Genomic DNA, 27,433 nt, shown 5'->3' on the forward strand with positions numbered 1-27,433 from the left:
CCTGTGCACTGGGAGGAGTGTGCACTGGGGTGGAGCCTTGGGAAGTTCGCTCTGTTTGCAGTGGGCAGAAGCCCGGCCCTCCCCGTCCCGGGTGGTACATGGGATTCAATCTGCAAGGCAGAAGCCTGTGCTACCAGGACTCTCGCTCTGCTGAGAGTCTCTGCTTCCCTTTTTTTCCTTTTTGCCCAATAAATTCCATTTTTCTCACTCTTCAAATTGTCTGCAAGCCTAATTTTTCATGGTGGTGACAAGGACCCCATCTTTAACTGAACTAAGGAAAAGTCCTACAACAATATGTAACACACCTTATATAAATAATAATAAAATATACAATACTGTATTGTAAATTGCATATAGTTAGTTGATTCTCATACAATACTTTAGTTGATCTTGGTCAAACTCTTACATCAGTAGCTAACATATGGTCGCAACTGGCAAATGAGTATAGTTCCAACATCCATCAAATATCCAACAAATATTTGTGACATTTGTTGATTAATATTACTACGTATGTTAACCAGTAAGACACAAGTGAAATAATGAAGATTGAATATGTCAGACTTCATCTATTTGTCAATGCTGTGGGTGATTCTTTTCCTAAATCAGATACCAGTTTTTGATTACTGAAAAAAATGTTCTTCAACTTTTTTCTGCTATTCCTTTTAACAGCTATGGACACTTTACACTTTTAAATGTAATCTATGTTATTAGCATTTTCTCCATCACTTCTTTAAGCCTAGAGACAAATGACCAAAAAAAATTTAAAAATTAAGCCCTAATTTGTAGCATTTGCTGGTTTCTATGGGGTAAATACTACCATAACGGCCCATTTCAAGTACCGATATAGTCACTGAATGCAGAGCTGGAAAGAGATGCACAATGGCACACTATTTTACAGCATTTCTGCCACCATACAGACACAGTAGATACAAATAACCTTAAGAGCACAGACTACAGTAAAATATAGTGAAACAGGCAGAAAATAATAAATTTTCAGTATTTATTATCTTTGTTTTAATATAATTATTTAATTGTATGCTTATATAATTTAATTTTTAATAGTAGCTATATTTAACAACCAGCTTGCAAATCCCTGATAACAACTGGCCCTCCTGAGTAGATTAGAGCTCGCTCCAGTACACCACCGGGAAATGAAAAAAATCACAACTCTGAAGTTATCTCTATAAATTTCAGTTATTTATTACATTGTTGCTAGCTATAACTAAAGTTGGCAATGTCACTGAGTATATTTTATAGCCTATGATAGAAGACAAAGGTATACACATTTATCTAAGTTTTACATGGAGATATTAGAATCTAGCTCCAACTACAACAGATTGAAAGACTGTGGTCTATTAAAACTATAGCAATAAATTCTACCTACAGTAGTTCTATAATTTTTACATAGAAATTTAAACTAAGAACATTCGTTTATTAGAAATTGTATTTGGAAATTTATTCTAAGAACATTTGTTTAGAAATTTATTCTAAGAACATTTCATAGTTTTTAAAGATATTAAGTAATTAAACTCTAACATATAAAGGTAACTCTGCAAACTTTCCAGTTAAGAACAAGCACCTCTAGAAAGCCAAAAATTTGCCATTTGATAATTTACAAGAATGTACCTTGAAGGCGTACAAAATTCATTGCTAAAAGATCTCTCAAAGCTAAATCTTGCCTCTGGATATTTAAAAGAAGTTAGGTAGCATTAAGGCCAATAACAACATGTTTTAAAAGGTCTAATCATATTCCATGCTTCAGAGTGTAAGCTGATCAGCTGAAGAACTGGAAAAGAACTGCCTGCCCTTCCTATTTGCTTTCTGCCCAGCATATATAACATCTCACAAGTGAAAAGGTGGATGACAAAGGCAATTTCAACTTTTCTCTGAAGTACACAGATCTACAGATAGAATGAAAGATTGAATGGCAAGCGATATTAACTCATCCAAATACTTTCTCCTAAAGCACAAGAATCTGGCTGCCAAGATCCATCTGTTCCTAATTTCTAATCCGCCTGCAGTTCCATGGAAATAAAGTTCACCATACTGGTAGAAAGCCTCCTGCATGCCATATTCATTCCTCTTCTTTTTGAAAATACAGCAATATTTGAAAACAATGCACTTTTTCACTTCTTTATACTTCCCCCAACCCCATGATAAAATAATTAAATACTGGGATTTCATTTTACATGAGAAAGTGGATTATTAAATAAGAAATAAAAGAGTAACTTCAACTTTAATTGCCATAATTTCAAAAATATACATTGTTAAATAAAATATTTGTGACATCAGTTATAATAAACTACTCATTCTATACCTTTCTAGCCATTAAGTAGTCCCTTTCCCCAAAAACACAATTAAAACAACAAAAAAAAGTGAGGGGAGACACAAAAACCAAAACATTTCCCATCAGCAGCAATATTCTAGGTAACAGTAGAACCATCAAATTGTAGTAGAAATACTGCAGATTCAATTCTCTTTTGTAAATTTTTTATAAAAAGTATTTTATTTTAATTATTTGCACATAACCAGTTTTGCCTAAAAAATATACCACAGAAAATCTGCTAGCAGCATTCTTCCAGCCAACAGTTACCTTTAATACTAAGAAGAGAAAACCCATTTCCAGAAATGGAGCGGCTGCGTTGTAATTCAGTTACTCCAACTTTTTCCACGTCAACTGGTTTTATGTTATTCTGAAAGTGCAGCTGAGGGCAGTGAATTAGAATCACCCTTATCTACTCATCTCCCTCTCTCTTTTTTTTTTTTTTTTCTCAGATGGAGTCTCGCTCTGTAGTCCAGGCTGAAGTGCAGTGACATGATCTTGGCTCACTGCAACCTCTGCCTCGTGGGTTCAAGCAATTCTCTGGCCTCACCCTCCCAAGTAGCTGGGACTACAGGTGTGTGCCACCACACCCAGTTAATTTTTTGTAATTTTTTAGTAGAGATGGGGTTTCACCGTGTTAGCCAGGATGGTCTCCATCTCCTGACCTCGTGATCCGCCCATCTTGGCCTCCCAAAGGGCTGGGATTACAGGCATGAGCCACCGTGCCCGGCCTCATCTCTCTTAATACTAAGAAAGACTGGGGGTGCGATGGGAGGATAGACCTAACCCTATCAGCCCAGTGCTTACTGCTCCTTTCCACCATACCTTCATTTTCCATACCTCATGAAAACTGACTTCTCCCTTCTCAGATTGCTCCCAATCATGAAATTTATTTGAAACAAAGGCAATGATACAAAAGATAGACATTCTACAGGAAACTCTGGTAAATCAATAAACTACAGATAGGATACAGTGTCTTACTTATCATTAAATAATTGGGTTAATATCCCATCTTTAATAATTATTATTGGACCTATCATTATCATATATCAAAAATCAGATTAGTTTCATTAGAGGTAAAAAATAATATTGAGTCTTACTTTGATGAAGTCATCATTTATATAGACTGAAGACCATTTCACATACAAGCAAACACTTTGTGATAGGGGATTTCAAGGCATTTATCATATCTTACTATTCTCCTCCTAATTCTGGCAAACCACCATGTTGAAAACATATTGACAGAGGTACTCAATAGTCTACAAATTTGCTGACTCATCTCTAATATTCTATTGTTTCATCACAGAGTTACTACTGAACTACCTCCATCAATCAGAATAGATGTATATGGAGTAAGCAAGTCACCATAGCATTAGCAGCCTACAACAACTGCGGCAATCTTTCCAGCAAGACTGAAAACTTGCCCAAGTGGATTAAAAATATCACCATGAAATGACTATGGCATATGAACGCAAGAAAAGAAGAAATATGGAGAAGGGTTAAAACAAAGATGACAGGAGATGATGTAAAGGTAAGTGAGACAAGTAAGAGAAAGCAGCAGCCAGCTGGCCTCTGCATTACCATTATCAGGGTTGGTAAACATCCTACTTGCACTGGAGACTGTCTTCCCAATGTCAGCCAGGGACCGAAGGTTGGATTTCTTGGTTTGATGCCGGTGCTTCCGGAGCAAAGTATAGGTCACCTTATCCTTAAGTTCAGGTTTCAATAGGCCTGTCTCAATCTGATGGTCAACGATCATCTCTGATACAAAAACAAAGCAAAACAAAAGCAAAAAACAAAACTCAGTCACAAGACCACAAAGTTATTTTTTTACTCTAACTTTATGGATGTTATCCTCAAATTTCACATCAAGATATTGTTTTCCAAATTTCCAACTTCCCATTTTATATAAAAGATAAAAATACAGGGTACACAGATACTGGCATTGATGACAGAGATACAAATATTATTCATTTTATGTTTTTTCAATCCCAGTTACGGTGTATTCACATAAGTCAGATTATTCTGTAACATAATAAGTCAGTAATTTATATTTTTCAATTAAAAGGGGAAGAGTCAAAAAGTTCATGTACTCATAGCAAAGGTATATCAGAAATAGAAATGATATTTAAAAACTTGAAAAGAGTATAGAAAATTTAAAGTAACGACATTGTTGATTTTTAAAATCTGTTTTCCCAAATTCTTCTATAATGTTATATGTACTTAATAATAGAATACAGTAAAAGAAAACAATACTCAATATCAGATCATTTGAACACCAGTTAATCCAATGAAAGAAAGATTAAACTACAAAATTATGTTACAGTCTTTTCTAAGAAAGGAGACTTATTGTTCAGATCCAACTAAAGACTTTCCAATATACTTCCATTGGACATTTTAAAGTATAAACTGACTGAAATTTTTAATGAAATTTTAATATCTTAGTCTTACTACCAAAAAAAAAATGTAAAGTTTCTATTACTCTGTTTTTCATATGATTTTAACCAGAAAGATGAGTGTGTTTCATAGAAATTGCTCACAGGTCATTCTGCTGGAAGGTAAGTTCTTATTCCAATCGAAAATAAGAAACCCTCTTTCTAACAAGTCAGCATGTCAGCAGTATAGCATAAATGAAGCCTGGTGCATTCTACTCTACCTCTTCATGACAGGCCAACATTTATCTCCAGCCAGAATGGGGCTGAGGACAAAACATTACAGAATCTGTGCAACATATGCATTGGTAGGAGTCTGTCTCGATGTATGCAAGTAGAACTTTTGTCCTCTGCACAGAATGAAAGTAATGGATCCCACGGCTCCCTTTCTGGCACATGGATGCATCTAGCACACATTCATATTTTCCTCTTGGGCAAACATTAGTGTATAAATGTAGAGAAATGAACAATAACTATTCTTTTCTAAAAGGCTGGCAAGAAAATTGACGGGTACTGGTAGGATAACAGCATCTCCCAAGGATTCCCACTTCTTTGTAAAGAGAAGTTACAGATGTTCAAGGAGTTTTGCTTGGGCATGACTGAACTTCTCAAAAGTCCATCTTCTAAGCACTCACAGAATTGGCCTCACAACCTATAGCTAGAAACTGGCAATTCACACAGTGTACAGTCAGCTATTTGGAAGCCAAGCAGAGGCTGAATCCAGGATTTTCATCACATGCCTCACAGAGGTGCCATAAATGTTACATAACATGGGACCACTTGCTAAGGAATCTGGGCAAGGTAGGAAGAGTTTCTCCCATAGAAATGTTTTGGTTTGAGAGTGGCTTTTAGCTCTGAGTATTTTAAACTACACAAACCCCACTCAGTAAAACTATCAGAATTGATCCTGTAATTACAATTAAACCTCTCTTCCACAGTAAATAATCAGGTGCCTATAAAACACAACCCCTCTACTTTTCCTTTAAGTCCTTTTAAAGTGGAAAGTCCATTTTACAGAAGAACCAGAAAAACAAACAAACTGCCCCACCATATCTCCTATGAGTGTTATCAAACTCCTACTCTAATTTCAGGGTTGTAGACTAAAGTGTTTCTTATCTACTCTTCCTGGCAGGGCCTCCCTCTATTCTCGCCCTCCCTTGAAATCTCAAACCAATCTTTATATATGCACAGCCGGTCCTCTGTTACTAATGCCTGAAAATCACCAGTTAGAACAGGTTAAAACATCTTTGTGGCATTATGCCCTTCATTAAGTTTCCATTAAAACGGCCAACATTATAGGGATCTCTTTAAGCATAAACTACAAAATCATTCAAAGGAAAGTGGGGGCAGTAACGTTTCACAGCTACACTGAAATTAAGCCTTCAGTGTTCAAAATCCCACAGACGCTACCAATAGGGAGAGAATGTGCCAACTCTAGATGATAGCAGAGCTGATAGGAACTTCATGGAGCATGAAGTTCAACCTCTTGCTACGCAGATGAGAACACAGGGCCATAGTGACTTGCCCACAGACATGGACTGATTAGAGGCAAAACTCCTATATAAAACCAGGTTTTCTGACTCTAAGTTTAGATCTTTCTCCATGTCATACAATATTTTTCTTTATTTAAAAACTAAGCTCTAGAGAAAAAAAGTAATTGATATATGCAGAGCTTTTGCAAACCAAGAGAATGATGGCCATGTGACAGAAGAATGGACAAAGATCACAAACATTCTTAAAAGAAATACAAAGGGTCAAAAATACATACATAAATATTCAACTTCAAGATTAAGATAATTTAAATAAACATACAAATATGATCAATTATGAGGTTTTTTTGTCAAAGGAATAAAAATTAAAAAGTTGAATCAACCCCCATGACGTGAAAGGTATTCAATGGGCAATTCCATTTCTGATGACAATGTTGCGGTATTGACTATGCAGTACAAAAGCTCTGTACTATGTTCACAGTTTTATTAGAAATGTATACTAAAGAAATAATTTCACAACAATATAATAAAGATGTTCACTTTTCTTTATAATTAAAACTTGAAGGCAATCTAAACGCCCAAGAATACTTTATTGAATATTTTGCAGCCATTATAGTAATGCTTTTATTTCTATTTAATGACATTAAAGGGTTCATATTATATTATGTTTAAAAAAAAGACTAAAATGATGTAGTATGATCCCATTTTGTAAAATCAATTATATATGTGCAAACAGAGTTATACAGAAAAAAATGCTGAGAGGACAGCTCTGAGAGATTAGATTAGTGACTATTTTTAATTTTACGTGTAACAGTTTTCCGGGTTATTTTAAAATGAACACGCATTAGTTTTGTGACTAGAAAAGTTATTATCATTTTGAAAATGTAAAACGTATAAAAAGTAAGAAACAATAGGACCGATACATCTGCCAACACGCACAGCTCAGGAATGCCTTTAAATATAAAAATGAGACTCCAAAAATAGAGCTACATTTTCCCAATTCACTTCCCATCATGGTAAAATACCTGAAATGGCTTATAATTTTTTTAACTTAAGAGGGGAAGAAAATTCCCATAGACTTGGCTTCATACGTGAATGACACTCTTTAAATGTAGAATTACAATGAGGATACTAACAATAAAGCTATTAAAATAACCTGTGAAAATGATGTTTTATCCTTTATAACACTTTAAAGATAAATTTTTCTATTAACATTCAGAAGACGTTCTTCACGAAAAAATCAAGCAGAGGTCCTGAGAAGAATCAAAAATAGGCTGAAATTTTTACGTAAGTGTGAGAAGTAACACCTGCTTAAACAGTCGTGCACCGTGGTGCAGGACCCTCACATGATGTGGCACTGTCTTTGAGCCTGCAGGGTGAGACGCCTCTCAGAGGCAGGCTGGTGAGGGGTAGCAGGTGGACTGCAAAGGAAGATGAAAAACAGCTATAGTTTGTTTGATATAATCATGCTTGCTATTATTTCTTTTTCTTCTCATTTGTTGATATAACATTGGGGTGTGGGGGAAGATGCATCTTGAGAATTAGCTGTGCATAATTCTCAACTCAGAAGTATTGGCATGAGTTGGGACAAAACAACTCCACCTCACCCACTGCTATACAAGGATTTTTTAAATAACCAAATAATGACTATAACTTTAAGTTACTCTGCCATCATCTGTCATTTAGATGAAATAAGGGCTCTGTTTCCTCCATGTTTTACCCTCTGTAGGGTTTTGATTATTTCAAAGGATTAGGAATTTTTTAGCTAGTGACACTCTTTCAAACACACTCTTCTCCCCATTTCTGGAAATCTGGCCCTTTTCCTCCTCTTTGTTTTACTTGTGATGTGTTATTTGCCCCTGAACTGTTTTTCTGTATTATCAGCTCCGGGATGACAGCACTGGCTTTCTGCCTGCTTGCCCCAGGGACTGCAGAGAAAACATATTAGTGAGTGATGATACCTCAAAGTGACCTAGTAGTGTCAAATTTTAACATGTAATGACAATTTTTAAAGTAAATGCATGGAGGTTAGAGAAAAAGTTCACAGCTGATAATAAAAAGTAATGAAAAATTGAAGGAAAACCACAAAATGCTTGGTTAACCTATCCTACATGTAGTAAATACCAAAACCTTCTCTCTTTGGCCACTGGCTAAAGACGTTCCAGTATAATGTGGTACTCTCTCTTCTACAACATGAAAAGGGTCAGTTAGTTGCTGAAGACCAGAAGCTCAAGATGGCTCTTCCTGGTGATGAAGATCCCAAAGACAGTTTTACAGAAACATCCAAGTGTGTAATTCAACTTTTAACTTTCATCACGCTTGCTGATCAGTTCCAAGCATAGCAGAGATGCTGTTCAACTGTTTCCAGCTCTGTCTACCACACCGTTTGGAATTTTCTCTCCTGTTCATGAAGGCACTGAGTGTTTCTCCATCTGACTCACTTCTCTACACTCTGCTAGGTGACATGCAGAAATATCTGGATAAACTATTTATAATGGGATAGACATGTAAGTAGACAGCAAATACATCTGATGATCTTATTTAATGCTCATAACAACCCTGAAAGGTCCACCTTCATCTTCTTTTTATAGATGAGGGAATGAAGACTCCGAAAGAGTTCAATAACTGGCCTTGCCCATGGTCATACATGCTAATAGGGCTAGACTTTAATTAAAATCCCCCAGCATTAAATCCAGCATTCCATCTTCAACATCACTCTGTATCTCATGGGAATTAATATATGATATCCTCCCATAGAGTAGGTATATTTTAGTAGAGAACAAACCCTGAGCACAGTGGCATGAATCCCTAAGTGGGGAAACTTTAGGCAGTAATGATCATCTATGGTAAAAAAAATAAAATAAAATAAAATAAAAAATTGTTTTTTTTTCAATAAGGGAATTTTTCTGGTGATCCTTATTCTCCTCCTAGACTGCCTATACACTGCCAAGTCATGATTTTCTTCTCCGGTTTGCCCTACATGTATGCACATTGGACTTATTTTCAACTTGTGTAATTTTTGACATCTTTGCTCCAGGTTAGTTCTTAAAGTCTGAGAATGCAGAAATTAGAATTTTCACTCAAAAACTGGATTGATTTTTGTCAATCATTATACTTTTCTGGATAACAATCTCTCTTGCAGCTTTTAATAAATGAAAAAAGGCAATGGAACAGATGGCCCAGAAAATCATTCTTTCTGTTTGCTTCTGTCTTTGTAGATGGGTTCCACTCCCCCTGGTTACCATAATCCAAGATCTCTTCTCATATATCAGATTTCCATTTTCAGCTTCACCTGCCTTGTTAAGTATGAAAATGCTATACAAAACTCTGTTTCCTCCATTATTTTCTAACTACATATGCAGATTTGTACCTATGTTGACATGTACCTTGTCTCATTTACAAAGTGGTAGATTTGCAAACCCTAATTTCAAGGCCTAGAACAGTGTTCGGCACATTGCAGAAGCTCATGTACCACTGCTGAATAAATGTATAAAATAATCATTTCTGTCCGTCCAGAATCTTCACATAAGTCCTCTCCCTTCTCCACCTGTATTTTTAGTAGAAGTGGGGGTGGGGATTTCACCATGTTGGCCAGGCTGGTCTCAAACTCCTGACCTCAAATGATCCACCCACCTCGGCCTCCCAAAGTGCTGGGATTACAGGCATGAGCCACCACGTCCAGTCGTACTTTTCCTTTTTAGTTATTTTTCATTTAATAGGCACAGATTTACATTCACTTTCACTTATTGGCATAAGATTAATGTTATAAATGGAGTCTCTTTATTCACCCATCCTTGGTTATATTGGACTGTAAGTCCAGACACTAGATTTCTAGAAGTCTTTGATCTTAGACTTGCACTCTAAGCTTCTCTGGACCTCAGTTTCATCATCTGCAAAACAGGACTTAAATCATCCATAAGAAGAGAAATAGTCTAGTTCCTGGGTTAGAGCTGACTGTAGGCAAAAGTCAAGCCCCTTTAGCTACATGTGGAGAAAGGCTGGGTGGGACGTGGATCCAGCAGGACGTTACAGGTAAGTGACTGAGTTAGGTCACATTGGTGCCAAGTATCATTTGTATCACCACCATCAAAGTCACTGAACCTCATGGTACAGGGCAGCGTTGGCTTCCTTTGTAGTTAGTACTTTGTGTATTGAATGCTAACTCATCATGCTGAACACCTTGAGCACACACCACTGCATTCCAAACTGGAGCCATTGTTTTCAAATTCTATCAGTGGCTTGGCCTAAACTGCCGTATTACACTTCAGATCTAGGTGTGCCAAAGATCACATTTTTCTTAAAAAGAAGTGCGGGGGCTCCACTTCTTATTCCTAGGAAATTCCATAACCAGGTGAGCACTGGACCTGTAGCGATGACTGCACTTTTCCAAGGGGTCTGCAGTGTGCCTGCCCTGGGATTGTGGGGAAGAAGATGTGGATCAAAGACCTGCAGAAGGTGACCAGTGTAACTTTCTTGTCTAATATTAGAGTTACTGCAACGTTTCTTTGCATAGCTGCAGACAAAAGGCTTACCTATGACATCCATTTCTTTATATTATAGATAATATGAATGCCGCAGCATTTGTGTTGGAAGAAAAGATTAGCTGTCAAGTGAGGCATATGTCTGGTTGATGTATATACACTTGGTTCTTTTTCAGAGAGCTTGTTAGTCAGATTGCAAAGAAGCCCCACACTTTTCATGCATCTGAAGTACATAAGGTACAAGTGGCAGGCACCTATAATCCCAGCTACTCGGGAGGCTGAGGCAGGAGAATTGCTTGAACCCAGGAGGAGGAGGAGGTTGCAGTGAGCTGATATTGCGCCACCGCACTCCAGCCTGGGTGACACAGTGAGACACTGTCTCAAAAAAAAAAAAAATTGAAAAGCATAGGGAAAGGATTGAGAAGCAAAGCTAGAAGGAAATATTTCAAAATGCCAGCAATGACCAGGGGAAGATGTCATGGAAGATAGTTTACTATTTTCTTAATATTTGTACATTTTTCAGATTTTCTTGCAATAAATCATACTAATGTTATAATACAAAAAGAGAGAATAAATGTTATAAAACATTTAACTCTGCTTACACTACTAGTCATCTGCCTGGATGGAGACTTGTGGATAGGTAAAGCCGAAAAAAATAATACAAACTTCAAACAGCATACTTACCCACCAACTGTGGGAGAGAAGAAGCCTCCCGATCAAGCATGATGGATCCTTTCTCCATACATGTCCTCAGCTCAAATAAACTATGAAGGGACAATGTAGCCACATGGGGCTTGCTCCATCTTTCCCCACCCTGTTCCACTTTTTCTTCAAACTTGATCCACCTAGGAAGATGAGATTAGGGAAGAGCAATTAAAAGTGTTCTAACTTCCTCTAGAAATAGCAGTCTTAACCCCTCCATCTTCACCCCTTCCAGCACTTCCAAAATGTCTCCTTTCGTGGAGTATTAATAGCTTATTATATCATTAATTACATAATCTTCATAAATACACCCAAAGAGAAGCACTAGACTGCTCCTTCCCCTGAAATTAGAGAGGAAAAAAGCAAAGCAAGAGAAGCCAAAGCATCCTTGGCTTTTTATCTGCCTATATGTAACCATGAGATCCTTAAGACCAATTATTTAACTAAATTTTTTAATAAGGTAGAAAAATATGCATTTCAAAATTCTCCATGTGGGTACAGCCTACAGTGCATTAAAACAGCCACCACTGTGAGGATTCTGTTGTGACTTCACGAGGCAAGTTTAAATAAGGTGAAATATCAGTGATGAACCAATATTTATCTCAGACATAAGAAACATGATGTGTGAAGTGGCAAGATGAATGTAAAATTTTGTTTTATTGATGCTTAAGGAAGACCGACATGTTTTGTTGTGTCTTCCTTTAATACACATATCTCAGTTGATGCATATTCCCCTCTTATTGTGATTTTAAAAGCTTTACCCTTCAAGTCTGGTTCCACATGTGTTTAAATATACATAAGCTCGGTGAACAACAGATTATTCTGATAATACGAGATTGCCTATTAACCTTAGCAATGAAACAACCCTCTTTTCTAGCTTCTGCTTTCTAAGACTCCTAGACATTTTGATAATTTAGCAATATATAGCAATAAAAAATCTTAATGGAAATGAGAGCAAAACACATTTGACAAACTTTATATCCCACATATTACACAAACAGACACTTCCTACACTGTTAAAGGAAAATGGGAAAGCATCATCATTTTGCTATTCATCATGATACTAACAAAAAGGCTTCTTTCACTTTCAACTTTCTGAGAGATATTGAAAGAGACAAAGATGGAATAAAAATTGTTTTTCTACATTCTTCACCCAAAGGTTTAATGATTGAAAAATGTTTTCCTAGAAAAAGCTAAACACTCACCTAACTCACTAAAGATGAGAACAAAGGGCAGAGATCAGAGGAAGCTCTACATAGGGTATTATTTATAGACCTCGTACCACCCCCAGAGGAGGGGAAAAAAAACACATTAGTAGAACCAGGAGTGAAAATAGATCAAGTGATCAGCCCACAATGTCAAAGAAAATTTAGAATTTTAATCAAGCCCAGCACCCATATGTTTGAGAAGTATTTTAGCTGTATCTAAAGACTTTCTCCCATCATGCTCCTCTCAGGAAGGCTCTCACAGCCAGGCAACTCCCATGTCAGTGGTAACCTTGTATCAACCTTACCCACAATTCTAAGACCCTCCTTCTTCTCCCTGTATCCTTCCCAAAAACGCAGGAAGGGAGATTTTTACTGTTTACCTCATGAGTTAAAAGGTCAACAATACCACCAAAGAAGCTCTGAAACTTCAGGACTGGACTTGGTTTATTTCTACAAAAGTAGCTGTGACACATTCCAAAACAGAATGAAAGACTTCTAATATTCATGTGTTTGTGTGTGTGTGTGTGTGTGTGTGTGTGTGTGTGTGTGATTAAATTAGTATTCACTTTGGTTCAAGTTACAGTCAAGAAATAGAAGGAACTGGGAGAAAAAAATGACAATTTTATATCACACTCAAATAATTCTATGTGTTTAACAAAAACTGTAAAAGGTAATAAGGTGATTAGAGTTATCTTGAGACTAATCCATTTCTGATGGAGAATGTTACATTGGTTAACTTCAGGTATATCATCTTTTCATGCTTGCTCATAGAATCTCTAACCATGTTTGCTGGTAATTGGCATATGAATCATATTTTTGTATGATACTATAATTTATTGCTCAAGATAAGACTCTAGAAAAAGGAAGATACCATCATATATGAAAGCAAGTCAGAGTTATCTAGAATTATGTCATCTATAAAGAGTGTAATGACTCCTTGACTATTCTTGAATTCCTAAGAGTATGCTTATTTTCTGAGGGATACAATATTTGGTCATAGAATTTAAGTTCAAGATGAATGACATGGAGCAGCTAGAAGCCCTGTAAAGGGGAGTGTTTTACAAGGCCTTTACTTCCCTCTTATCTTTCCTAAATGAGCCCCCACTTCTATCAGCTGCCAACAGCCTGTACTGCCAAATCTATTCCTTAAAAAAAACTAAGCCTCACTTATATATAGTAGTTCTTTTCTGCCATCATGCTCTCTATGGTCTGAATGTCTATGTCCCCACAAAATTCATATATTGAAATCCTATCCCCCAAGGGAATGGTATAAGGAGATGGGCCCTTTGGGAGGTGATTAGATGGATTAATGTCTTCATAAAAGAGTCTCCAGACAGCTATCTAGTCCCTTCCACCATGTAAAGACACAATGATACAGTGCCATGTGTGAGAAGGCAGGCTCTCACCAGACACTGGATCTGACAGTGTCTTGATACTGGACCTCCCAGCCTCCAGAACTATAAGAACTAAATTTTCGTTGTCTGTAAGCTACCCAGTCTATGGTATTTTGTTATAGCAGCCTGAATAGGCTAAGACAATCTTCAATTGTCCAAATAATGTAAGTTTAATAAGATTTTATTTAAAAAGAAAAAGAAACAAAACCATTGCTGTTCTTTGTGGTCCATCTTTTATTTATTCCTCTCCATAGTTTATATTGTAGGCAACTTGGTTAGACTTAAATATGACTTTGAATACATTTAAAAAGTGCATTTGGAAAACATAAATCCAAAATAGGGTGGATTTATGAAATAGTATTACTCACCCTTCTGGATTACACCAGCTCTTTAGGTCAAGATTTAACCATAAAGGAATGGAAATATAAATTCTCACAACTAGCCAGTTCCTTAAAATCTATATTTATAAGGGATAAATATTATCTCATAGCTCAGTTTAGCATCTATTTTACTTTAAGTTCAGTAAATATTGAACATTGTGATGATGTCATATTACAGCACAGCTTACAGCATAAGGAGAACTCTGGAAAAATGCCTATTAAATTCCTTTAAAATGTATTGCTCTAATTGTTTAAGGAACTGATTATACTTCCAACAAATCCTTTTGGACATAAGATACTAGCTTTCCCATTGAAATAGATCATTTTCAGGCAGTTTCATTCCAGAAATGGCACATGCTTTGTCTAGCCTCCTCGCATATCAAGGACAAATTTGGATTTAGAAAAAAAAAAAAAAACTGAAAATACTCAATTCAAATCAGAGCCCATTAAAGAAAAGGGTAAGGCAAAAGTACCAAAGTTCACCCTATCCAAGTGCCAATGAATCTACAAAGGTGCTTTAGAACCATGTAATTATGTTTAAAAAATAAATAAATAAAAACAGACTTTTTACTGTAGAGTATACTAAAAGCCACTATCTCCCCTTCATAATAACTAAGAATAACTACATATTTGCAGTAAGTTTCCCACTTTCTTTTTGTTTCAGTACTTGACAAGTTACAGAAAAATTTGTTTCAGAAGCAGCCTTTTTAAATACTTGCAATTACAAAATGGTTTTAACCTTAGAGGAGGGGTTTATTAGGTGAAGTTTATTTATTCCAAGGTCTTAGAAGAATAATGATAAAATACTTTGCAGTGTAAGACATTTTCAGTGACTGCCAAACAAACGGCATTTCACTCGTTTGTTGAAGAAAAAAAAGACCCACTGGGAATCACTGAATTTTGTAACTTTCCAATCATATGATTAAATATAATTAAGAAAAAAACAAGACCTCTAACTTAATAACATATCAGTTGTACAGCGGAAAACAGACATGACCTTTACACTAAATAAATTCCAACTACATACAACTATTGAAATGATGATAAATTTCTTGCTAACTAACAAGTGCCTTATCACCCATAAAAGAAGCCAACGCTAGTGTACATCTGGGAAAAATGAGGTTTTTAAGGAGAATTCTTAAAATTCTAGATCAACTATTAAAGTTATCGTATACAACTACACAGACATAACTATATATGATTACATAGATGACTAAATTCCTTTAGTCTTTTTCTTACAGAAAAATGAACTTGGTCTGAAATAGAATTTCCCAAAGTAATTCAGTAGAGAAAAGACAGAGAAGTCAGTGTAGACTGGGAGAGAGTAGTCTTTGCCCAGACCCACAGTATAAGTGCACATGTTGGTGCTTAATGGCCATGCCCTTAAATCAGGTACTTCAGAGGTGGCTCAGGTAAATCTGCCAAGTAGAAACACAAGTGGATGTACATTTGCGGTGTCCAGTTGGAAATAAAACATCAATACCCCTTTCCTTTATTGGCTTGTGTTTATTGAAACTTGTGATGGCTTTCCTTTATACCCAAGTTTGGCAGCACAGTTTTAATTACACTGGGGGAGTTATCTTTAACAAACATTCTTATAACAGTGGTTAAGTCCAGCACTGTCCATCTGAAAATTCACTGAAGATAAACTGACAGCTAATAATCATTTTTGCAGAGATATCCCTACTCAAATGAATAAAGAATTTGGGCAAGGGGGAAAAAAGCTCCCTTTCTCCTGATTTTGGGCCATCATCAAACTTGGATCATGAATTATTCTTTTACCAGTTTTCTTTTTTGAACCCATTAGCTGACACCTAGTCACCTAGACATTCTTAATAGAGGCACAGGCTTCTTCAGCAATTCCAAACAATTTTTCAGGTCTGGTAAGTCTACCCTTTTTACTGCATTCAACTTGTGCTCTATTTTGGAAGAACCACTGAAAATTCAAAGTTCTAACTTTTAGGAAAGGCAAGAACAGGTGAAGGATGTAAAAGGGATGGTGATGGAGTTGAGTGTTACTTTAAACTTCATATAAATACTTAAACTTGTTCATAGTATAACTACTGTGCTTTCCATGACTTAAAAGGGGACATCTCCCCCTGTAATTGAAACAATTCTCATTTTTTTCAGCCACAGGGCCAACCTGAAATTCCTGAAGTGGTACTACAGCCATAATAATGGTGATGCTCAATGTTGGATATTCCTACAAGAATACCCTACACTGAACTTCAGATCTACTCTTCCTACAGATTTCCTCATCTCAATAATGTGTAGGAAATCATTAGCCATCTCAAAAATATGTAAGAAATCATTAGCCAACTGAAAAGTATAGAGTCTTAAAAGAGAAAGAAGGATAATATTGAGTTCTGTGGGGTGTAGATTTATAATAGAACCTACATGGAGCTGTAGAAGTCCAGAGAGTTAGCTCTCTATGGAATAAAATAGGCTATCAATTGTGGCTTTCACAGAAAATCAAAATATTATCAATTTATAAGTTGGCCAGAAAAAGATTCATGTCACATCTTCATATATAAAATGAATTACTTCTAAGCATTAAACTTTTATTAGTCTGGTAGCTTTGAGTGCTTTTAATGGGAGAAAAAACTATCATATCTGGAAGCTAGACATCACAAATGGAAGTCAAAAATTATTGCAAAAACATTCTGAAAGCAGGGTATGTCCCAGGTAGTAAAGGTTACTGAAAAGCTGAATATTTCCAGAAGCATACTCACTCCAAGCCTCTCCAAAGAATTTAGGTGGAGTAGCAAACTAAGAATAAAAGTTCTATTTCTCTATTCACTGATTCTATTAACCAGTCTTTATTGAGAATGACCTGTGTGCCAGATAGTTTCAGGCACTAGGAATATAGTGGCAAAACAACTGAAACATTCTGCCCTCACAGAGCTTTAATTCTATTGGGAAGAGACAATAACAAGATATACAATATGCTAAATGATGACAGGTGCTAAGGACAAAAATAATGAAAGATGAGGGATAGGAAGTATTGAGGGAAGGTTTCAATTATAGATAGGACAACCACTAAGCAGGTAATATTTGAATGAAGACCTGAAGGAGATGAGGAAATGAGCCATGCAAATAACTGTGGGGGTTCAGGGAAGAGAGAACATTTCAGACAGAGGGAACAACAAGTACAAAGTTCCTGACAAATTAGCATGACTGGCCAGTGAGGCTCAAGCAGAGTGAAGCCGAGGAAATGAAAAGGAAGACAAGGTCAAAGAGATCATGGCAGATAGTTCATAAAGGAAGTAAGAGCAGGTGCAAAGAGATCAACTAATTAGGAGGCATCTGCAGCAATCTCAGTGAGAAATGATGGGATGAACTAGAGTTGTAGCAGTACTGAATGTGAGATGTAGTGAGATCTCTGAATATGTGAATATCTTTAAGGGTAAAATAGAATTTGCCAATTGGTCAGATATTGGGTGTAGAGAAAGATAGAAATCAAGGAAGACTCCAAAGTTTCTGGCTCAAGAACTAAAAGAATGGAATTGTCTATTGACATGACATGTCAGTTTTGAGACTCCTATTAGCCTTCTGATTATTTGATTCCAATTAAATAAGGAATTACATCTGTGCTTTTATAAATGCATATATTATCAATATATTAATAAAATAGTTTGAAACTTTAAACATAGGTCCTCTTCTAAGCTTTATCAATGGCATAAAGCTTTATCAATGGGTACCTTGGGTCATTCATTCCATAGCTGTTTATCAGTCAGAAAGAGAAGAATTATACAGAACCCTAATTTGGTCAATTAATATTTCTAAGAAAGTATTATATTCAGAACAGCTTTATCAAAGGCAATCAGTTCTCAACCAACCACACATGAAACAAATGTTCACTAAGAGCCTATTATGAATCAGACACTGCCATGAATTAGAAATATGATAGTGAAGACAGACATGGTAGTCTCTGTCTGCAGATAAATTAATGTAATGAGGGAGGCCATATGAAAACAATAATATCACATACATAATGAATTAATCAACAGCAATTGTGGCAAGTCCTATAAAGAGAAGTTATACAGCATGGACTTGACACACGGTACACTCCCAACACTCTTCCTCTCCAGCAGTAGGGTGTCTTAGGGATGGACTACATCAGCAAAATGGCACATGTGCTCCCAAAGAAGTAACATCTTTAAGGATGGTAAAGTATTCAAAATCATCTTAATCTTTAAAAATCTTAAGTGAAAATTCTGTGCTTCTATCATTCAATGTTGAATTACGTATACAGTGAACTATAATCTCTCTACCTTTCTGGGACCAGGGATTATGTAAAATAAAGTATGACCTGCATTTGACTGAAATGAAAAACAGAAAGCTATACCTGAATTATACTCTATGATAATAACTCACAAAGAACTTCAAGATGAAAATAAGAAAGTCAAAGTAGCCCTTAGAGTCACAGCTGAGTATAGCGGTATACACACAGGAATGAAATTTTAGAGCTATGAAATATGTATAATGTTAGGGAGGATGCAACCCAATATGACCTTCATCTGATAAAAAAGAAATTCAAGCTCAGAAAGACTACACGACTTGCTCAAAGTTAAACAGCTAAAGAGCAGCAAAGCCAAGACGAGACCAAAATCTCCCAACACTTCAGGCTGCACCCAGACAATTCTCACACTGTATTTTTCTATCAGAAAGAAGGAAAAGAAAGAATGAAATAGATTCACTAGTAAAAAGTGTTCGCTTTGGAAGCCTTCTTTTGGAGGATGTTTTAGGAACTAAAATTGTACTTTACAGAGGATTTTTTCTACACACGTTATTGGTTCTGAGAGAGCGGAACAAGAAACAGTTGCTGTATCCTGGGAAGAAGCCCCGAAAGAGCAAAGAATGAAGAGCTTCAAGAGAAAATATTAGAGATGAGGAGTGGAAATGTGTTATGAAAGCTTCTTTAATTAGAAGAAGAAAATATTAAGTAACTATCAAACAGAAGGGTTAAACAATCACACCCACTGTAGATATCTATTAGAAAGAGAATTACTGAGTAAACTGAAAATATTTAAAAATTAGGTCTCTTTCCTTAATACTACTGTTGGGGCCAGGAGTAAAACAGAATTACTTTTTTTCTGAGCATCATTTAAGTTATGAAAGATAAGAAATTCTCCATCAGTTCTAAATGTTTTTAAAGTAGATGTTTCTGCAAGGCTAAGCTACCTAGAAACTCTTGGTGAGGAATAAAAACTTCTCCCCCATTATCAAATAAATTGATTTATGAAGCTTCTTCAGTATTAAAAATCCCAAAGGGCTAAAGGCATTCAACATTACTTAAAATTGTGGAAATAGGCTGGGCGCGGTGGCTCACGCCTGTAATCCCAGCACTTTGGGAGGCCGAGACGGGCGGATCACAAGGTCAGGAGATGGAGACCATCCTGGCTAAGACGGTGAAACCCCGTCTCTGCTAAAAATACAAAAAATTAGCCGGGCGCGTTGGCAGGCGCCTGTAGTCCCAGCTACTCGGGAGGCTGAGACAGGAGAATGGCGTGAACCCGGGAGGCGGAGCTTGCAGTGAGCCGAGATCAGGCCACTGGACTCCAGCCTGGGTGATGAGCAAGACTCCATCTCAAAAAAAAAAAAAAAAAAATGTGGAAATAAAAATAAATCCATAAGCTATAAAGCATAAGCCTAAGTAACTAAACTACAAAAAATCCAATGAACTTCATAAAGACTTGATTACAAGTGGTATGATGTAAGAAATTTTAAAATATGCCTCAGAAAATAAAAATTCTTCATCCATAAAGGGAAAGGCTATTGGCTTATTGCTCCTTTACGGCTCATCTGCTCTAATTGATTAAAGTGATTTTAAGAAATATTTTCTTTCAACTCTAGAATTTCTTTCTAACTCTATCTAGAAAAAAATAGCGGCCATAAATCCTTTTTCCATCTGTAACCACAGAAGAAGACTTTCATCTATCTTTGCTTTGTTTTTCTTAAACTCAAAGCTGGGATAATGATTTGGTTTTCCTTATTTTCATATTGTAAGATATTATATTAAACTTACTTCAAACTTTTTAATAAGATACAGAGAACTATGTAAGATCCTCATTTGCTCACTGCTATATTCATGGTACCTAAAACAGTGCCTGACACAAACTATTCATTCAAATAACACTGGTTGAGTTGAATTGATTTGAATTAAATTATAGACTATAAAAGGTTTATCTTAACATCATCTTGTTTGTGAAAGTGAAATACATTGGAATCAGCACATAATGATGACAATGAGAGACCAACAACTGCATTATAATCAAAGTCTTTGTATTACATAATTGCCTTATGTCACAGAAGAAGATTCGCCTGGATTCATATCTCTGAATCTGTATGTAAAAGAAAAGCTCTGTTATGAAATTAATGAAACCCTAGGTATTTGTGTAATGCTTAACAATTTACAAAGCATTTTCATACATATACATATATACATGTATGTATATAAATACATGACATTATAAATACATTATAGACTATATTTACATATAATCTATGTTTTATATACCATACATATATAATATGTAATAGGCATTATTATCCACTCTTTATTGATAATAAGATCAAAGCTCTAAGAAACCAAGTGTCTTGTCACTAAGATGCAACAGAGTCAAAGTAAATTCGGGCCTCTAAACTCCAAACTCAGATGAACCTTCTACTTTCAGCTGGATGGTTAAAAGATTGCAGGTTTATACTTGAAATACAGTAGTCCCCTTATTCACAGGGGATACATTCCAAGATCCCCAGTGAATGCCTGAAGGCATGGATAGTACTAAACCCTATGTATACTATGTTTTTTTCCTATATATAAAACCAAATAAAGTTTAATTTATAAATTAGGCACAGTAAGGGACTAACAACAATAATTAATAATAAAACAGAATGAATATAACAATATACTATAATAATAGTTATATAAGTATGGCGACTCTCTCAAAATATCTTACTGTACTGTACAGTGAGTAACTGAAACCATGAAAAGCTAAACTGTGGATAACCTTGGGGGGACTACCATAAGAGCAACTTTCTTCATTGTTTTAATAATCTCTTTTTTATTTCATTTTATTTTTTTGAGGTAGAGTTTCAATCTGTCACCCAGACTGAAGTGCAGTAATGTGATCAGAGATCACTGCAGCCTCGACCTCACAGGCTCAAGTGAGCCTCCTACCTCAGCCTCCTGGGTAGCTGGGATCACAGGCATGCACCACCACACCCGGCTGATTTTTTTGTTGTTGTTGTTTGTTTGTTTGTAGAGATGGGGTTCCATTATGTTGCCCAGGCTGGTCTTGAGCCCTGAGGCTCAGGCAGTCCACCTGCCTCAGCCTCCTAAAATTCTGTGATTACAGGCACAAGCCACTGTACCTAGCCAAAACCTCTCTCTTAACAGGGAATAAGTAATAAGTCACACAAAATCTCACAAGAGATCTTGGCATATGGACACTTGGAAACATATCTCTTGGCTGTCATTTTTGAGTACCTGAGTTTATTATCTCTCTAAAATATTTTACTATTAAATAGTATATAAATTGACCTGTATTTCTAATTCCTTATAAAAGCCAAAATTATAGCAACATGGATCAATGAAACAATACCCCAGTAGTGAAATAAGAGGTGCCCTGCATTAATGTCAACAAAAAAGAAAAGAAGAAATAGAATTATTTATTCCTTATCCCAGCCAACATCATGCCCATTGGCCACTCAAAGTGCTAAGGCTAAAGAACGGCACTCCAGGATCCAGCATCTTGCCCTGCCCTTGTTTCCCTGGGTCAGTACTGCATACAGTCAGCCATGCCTCACCTGGCTGTTTCCTTCCACTCCATCTCCTGCCCATCCACGGCCAGCAGCTCATCCAGTTCCGTGAAGAGCTGAGGGGGAGCTGGGCTGTCATCCTCCTCTCCCAAGATGAATCGGATGCGTTCTGCAGCAGGAGAGACTGCAGAAGTGAAAATACTGTGGTTAAACATTGGCTGGACAACCCTGAGGAAAGTGGAGCTCCGGGCTCTTCCTCTCTCCCCAAGGTTACTGGGCTTCCCTTCCACATTTTCAGTGGACATCTTTCTTGCTGAGCCTCCCAAATCCCCAATCTAAGGCCAAAAAGAAATCAAAGCCCTTCTCTATTCTTTTGGTTCTGAACTGTATCTCCACCACTCTCCAGAAGGACAGCACTCCAATTCCGTGTGATGTGTCACAAAGAACTTTTAGCCCTCAGATGAGCTGAGGTCTAACCACTCACTTCCCCGCCTTCTCCACTTATGACTCATCCAAAATTATTAGACAAAAGCCAGCTTGAACCAATCACTTTTTCATACAGCTGCGGGAGGGGCAACAAAGCACCCCAATCCCACCCACCCTCCCTCTGTCCAATGCCTAAAGCTCATGTCCTCGCAGGCTTCTCCCTACCAATAACTGGCTAACTGCAAAGTTGATGAAGGAATATTTAACAAGATGGGCCCTCTTCTTTACAGAATGGTAGTACCCAAAAATGTTTAGTCACACTTCAATGCACTTGAAAAACAAGCCCAAGTAAAATATTGTACATTTGAGGGGGAGAAAAAAAAAAAGACATTTTCCAACACACTCAAGCACATAATTGAATGCCCTACTAGCTCCTTTTGACCCTATCTCCTGAAAATCACGTAATGAAAAATTAACTAGAATTTCCCCCAGGTCATGGGTTACTCCCTTTCCAAAAAAAAAAAAAAAGAAGAAGACAACGACGAAGAAGAAGAAAAGAGACAGACAGAAAGAAAAGCAGTTGGAAATTGATGGTTATGTTTCAAATTTAAGTCCCACAAATACTCCTCAAAATCCCTGGATAAAACCAACAATGTTATATACATGTGAATGCAGTTCAAGCACACACAAATATATTTATTATGGATAGACAGACACACACACGTGTGTGCATATATAAATCTGTAGAAATATATGTACACAAACAACCCAATAAAACCAGAAAATCCCTACCATCTGAAAACTATTATAATACAGGACAGAATAAAATTCCATAGATCAAAATTTATTTAGTACAAATAAACCCATGAAAAATATTCAACCTAATTAAAAATCAAAACTAATCATTAAAATAAAATGTGTTTCATCTATTAAAATGTCAAAAAATGGCGGGGAGCAGACGCCTGTAATCCCAGAACTTTGGGAGGCCGAGGTGGGTGGATCACCTGAGGTCAGGCGTTTGAGACCAGCCTCGCCAACATGGTGAAACCCCATTTCTACTAAAAAAAATACAAAGAATTAGCTGGGTGCGGTGGCGTGTGCCTGTAATCCCAGCTACTCAAGAGGTTGAGCCATGAAAATCACTTGAACCTGGGAGACAGAGGTCGCAGTGAGTCGAGATCATGGCACTGCACTCCAGCCTGGGTGTCAGAGCAAGACCCTGCCTATAAATAAATAAATAAATTTAATTAAATGGCAAAAATGAAAAAAATGATAATCCCAACGTGGGCAAGGGTTTGGGAGTCATGCACCCAGCACTTCTTGATTTATGTTACTGGTAGGAGCCTAAATGGAAACATCTCTCTTTTTTTTTTTTTTTTTGAGACGGAGTCTGGCTCTGCCGCCCAGGCTGGAGTGCAGTGGTCGGATCTCAGCTCACTGCAAGCTCCGCCTCCCGGGTTCACGCCATTCTCCTGCCTCAGCCTCCCGAGTAGCTGGGACTACAGGCGCCCGCCACCTCGCCCGGCTAATTTTTTTGTATTTTTTAGTAGAGACGGGGTTTCACCGTGTTAGCCAGGATGGTCTCGATCTCCTGACCTCGTGATCCGCCCGTCTCGGCCTCCCAAAGTGCTGGGATTACAGGCTTGAGCCACCGCGCCCAGCCGGGAAACATCTCTCTAAAGGGAGATGCTTGAAGGACATGAAAATTTCTGGAAGGACATGATAATTTTTAAATAGTGTATATATCCTGTGAGCCAACAATTCTTCCACTAGAAATACATTCATTCTAAATAAATAAGAGTTATCTCAAAGGTTTAGTGACAGAAGTGATCATTCTAGCATTGTTTATAACTGAGAAAACAGAAAAATCCTAAACGTCCAAAAAGGAAGATTGGTTAAATAAAGTATGGTACAACTATACAATAAAATACCATGCAATCATAAAACATGTAGTCAAAATAGCTGGCCTTTTTTGACATGTATGTTATATAAACTTAAATTAAAAATAAAAATAATAGACATTAAATGATCAATAACAATAAATATGTATTTCTATAAAATAAAGCCAGGAATTGAGGCAGCCCTCATTGTGCTCAGTCTGATATGTGTGCATTTCAGTTACTACAATTTAGGTTAAATAACATAGTCCCTAACAATACAGTTCAAATTTCCATTAACATGGTATATTAATAGTAATTTCATAAAGTACAAACTTTGCTGCTAGCTCTTCAGTCCATAAATCACTTCATAACTAACATATGTGCATAATGATCACTGACCAAGCACGGGGTGCTTCTTTAAAATATGTCAGTGATTGATTACTGCATGTTTGTTATTCAGTTCACACACAGACAGCAAAGTGTGTAGATGTGATGTCTTCTTGTCTCCCAAAGACAAATGCATGTAATATGGATAATCAAAGAGGGAACTGGCCAATAAGAATGAAGGCAACGTACAGAAACAAAAATTAATACTATTGGAAGTAAAATTTGTATCAAACGTAAATGGAGAAGACATAGCTAACCATGGAATGTAAATGATGCCGCCATTTACCATTGAGAGACTCTGTATATGCAGTCAGAGGAACTTAGTGAAGGTGAACTAATCAACATAAACAAGGAAAGTGATTGTGATGAAAAGGATGATGACGTCCTAGAGAAAGTGATACTGGCTAAAAACTTCACATTCAAGGAATTTTAGGAGACATTTCTTGACATGGAAAGCATACAGGATAAAATGTAAGCTGATCCACATTTAGAAAGCATGGCAGTTTGTCTAGGCATTGAAAAAAAATACATGTTCCGTATCATAAGTTGTACAACAGGAAGAAGGCAAGCACTATTCAAATACTCCTGATAAGACTGTACAATGAAATGACTTTAATATCAATGTTTCTAATGTTTTAAATTGCTGTGTACTGAACAAATATTAGTTTTACCTTTTTTCATTTCCCTATACCTTTATAGCTAACAATAAGAGAGATTTTAGTGATTTAAAAATTTTTAAAGGTCAAAGAGCAATAGTAACTGTTTTCATTGATTATTAGGATTGCTTTACATAATTTCAGTTTTCAAAGTCATTTTTTTTACAGTCATGCACTACGGTACAAAGCAAGGGCTTCTGTATATACAGGCATATTTAAATACACAGGTACATTTTCAGTGTTATATGGTTTATTTCTAGGGCTTCTACATTTTCTTATGTTCACTTTTCTATAAATTCTAGTGTTTACAATTCACTCATGTATTCCATTCAGCAAATATTTACTGAGCACTGTCTATGCTCTTAATTGGCTTAACAGACTTTATCTTCAGCCTCTGACAAAAAGAGCTCTGATCTTACAGAGTTTACATGTATGTACGGAAAATAAATATTAACTAAGTAATTCATTCTTTAAATAAATAAGTAAATTAGCACATAAACCAATACCAGAAAAAATATCTCCTAAATATAAGTGTATGCAGAACATTAAAATAAGGTACAAATACATACTGAGTACAAGTACATACTGATACAGGGTACAACGAATATGTTTTACTTTGTGATTAGAAAAGATGGCTTTGAAATTTCTTTTTTTTTTTTTCTTTTTGAGACGGAGTCTCGCACTGTCGCCCAGGCTGGAGCGCAGTGGCGCTATCTCAACTGACTGCATGCTCCACCTCCCGGGTTCACGCCATTCTCCTGCCTTTGCCTCCTGAGTAGCTGGGACTACAGGCACCCGCCACAATGCCCAGCTAATTTTTTGTACTTTTAGTAGAGACGAGGTTTCACCGTGTTAGCCAGGATGGTCTCAATCTCCTGACCTTGTGATCCCCCCTCCTCGGCCTCCCAAAGTGCTGGGATTACAGGCGTGAGCTGCTGCATCTGGCCTGAAATTTCTTAATATCCCTGGTAGAAAATAATCTAAAGTTCCAGGATTTTAATGTAAAAATATGTGCAATGCCTTTCCAGTCATGAAATAAGAAGTTTAATTATTTTAGGGGATCAAGAGGGCATGAAAATGAAGAAATGATGGGCAGAATTTGGAGTCTGGACAATACTTCTAAGGAGTAGTGTGTTCACATTACCAAAAGTTTAGAACTATAGTAACCAAAACAATAGAGTACAGCCATAAAAATGACACATAGACCAATGGAACAGAATAAATAGAGAACCCAGAAACAAACTCATACATCTACAGTGAGCTCATTTTTAATAGAGATGCCAAGAACATACATTGGGGAAAAACAGTTTCTTTAATAAATGCTGCTGGGAAAACTGGATATTAATATGCAGAAAAATAAAACTAGACTCTTATCTCTCACTATATACAAAAATCAAAACAAAATAGATTAAAGGCTTAAATTTAAGACCTCAAACTATAAAACTACTACAAGAAAACACTGGGGAAACTCCAGGACATTGGACTGGGCAAAGGTTTCTTGAGTAAAACCCCACAAGCACAAACAACCAAAGCAAAAATAGAGAAATGGGATCATATCAAGTAAAAAGCTTCTGCACAGCAAAGGAAACAATCAACAAAGTGAAGAGAAAACCAAAAGAATGGGAGAAAGTATTTGTAAACTATCCATCTGACAAGGAATTAACCAGAATATACAGGGAGTTAAAAACAACTCAACAGGAAAAATCTAATAATCCAGTTTAAAATGCGCAAAAGATCTGAATAGATATTTCTTAAAATAAGACATACAACTAAGAACATGAAAAAGTGCTCACCATCACTGATCATCAGAGAAACGCAAATCAAAACTACAATGAGATCATATCACCCGGTTAAAATGGCTTTTATCCAAAAGACAGGCAATAATGAATGCTGGCAAGGACGTGGAGAAAAGG

At 36.6% G+C, this 27,433-nt stretch overlaps 1 protein-coding gene across 4 annotated transcripts in view; it reads right to left on the minus strand.

Moving 5' to 3' along the window:
• The window catches only part of SLC4A4 (solute carrier family 4 member 4), a 397,907-nt gene that overhangs the window by 220,440 nt on the left and 150,034 nt on the right, over positions 1-27,433 (minus strand). For 3 of the 4 annotated variants that reach the window (XM_033214486.1, XM_033214483.1, XM_033214485.1), the window contains exons 4-6: positions 22,220-22,355; positions 11,411-11,571; positions 3,905-4,084 (exon numbers count right to left, since the gene is read on the minus strand). In XM_033214486.1, the coding sequence (XP_033070377.1) occupies positions 3,905-4,084; positions 11,411-11,571; positions 22,220-22,355 (477 nt within the window). The remainder of the gene's footprint in view (positions 1-3,904; positions 4,085-11,410; positions 11,572-22,219; positions 22,356-27,433) is intronic. The other variant, XM_033214484.1, reaches the window with a different exon arrangement.

Source organism: Trachypithecus francoisi, unplaced genomic scaffold (assembly GCF_009764315.1).
Source record: "Trachypithecus francoisi isolate TF-2019V2 unplaced genomic scaffold, Tfra_2.0 Lachesis_group1, whole genome shotgun sequence".
In the NCBI taxonomy this organism is placed as follows: Eukaryota; Metazoa; Chordata; class Mammalia; order Primates; family Cercopithecidae; genus Trachypithecus; species Trachypithecus francoisi.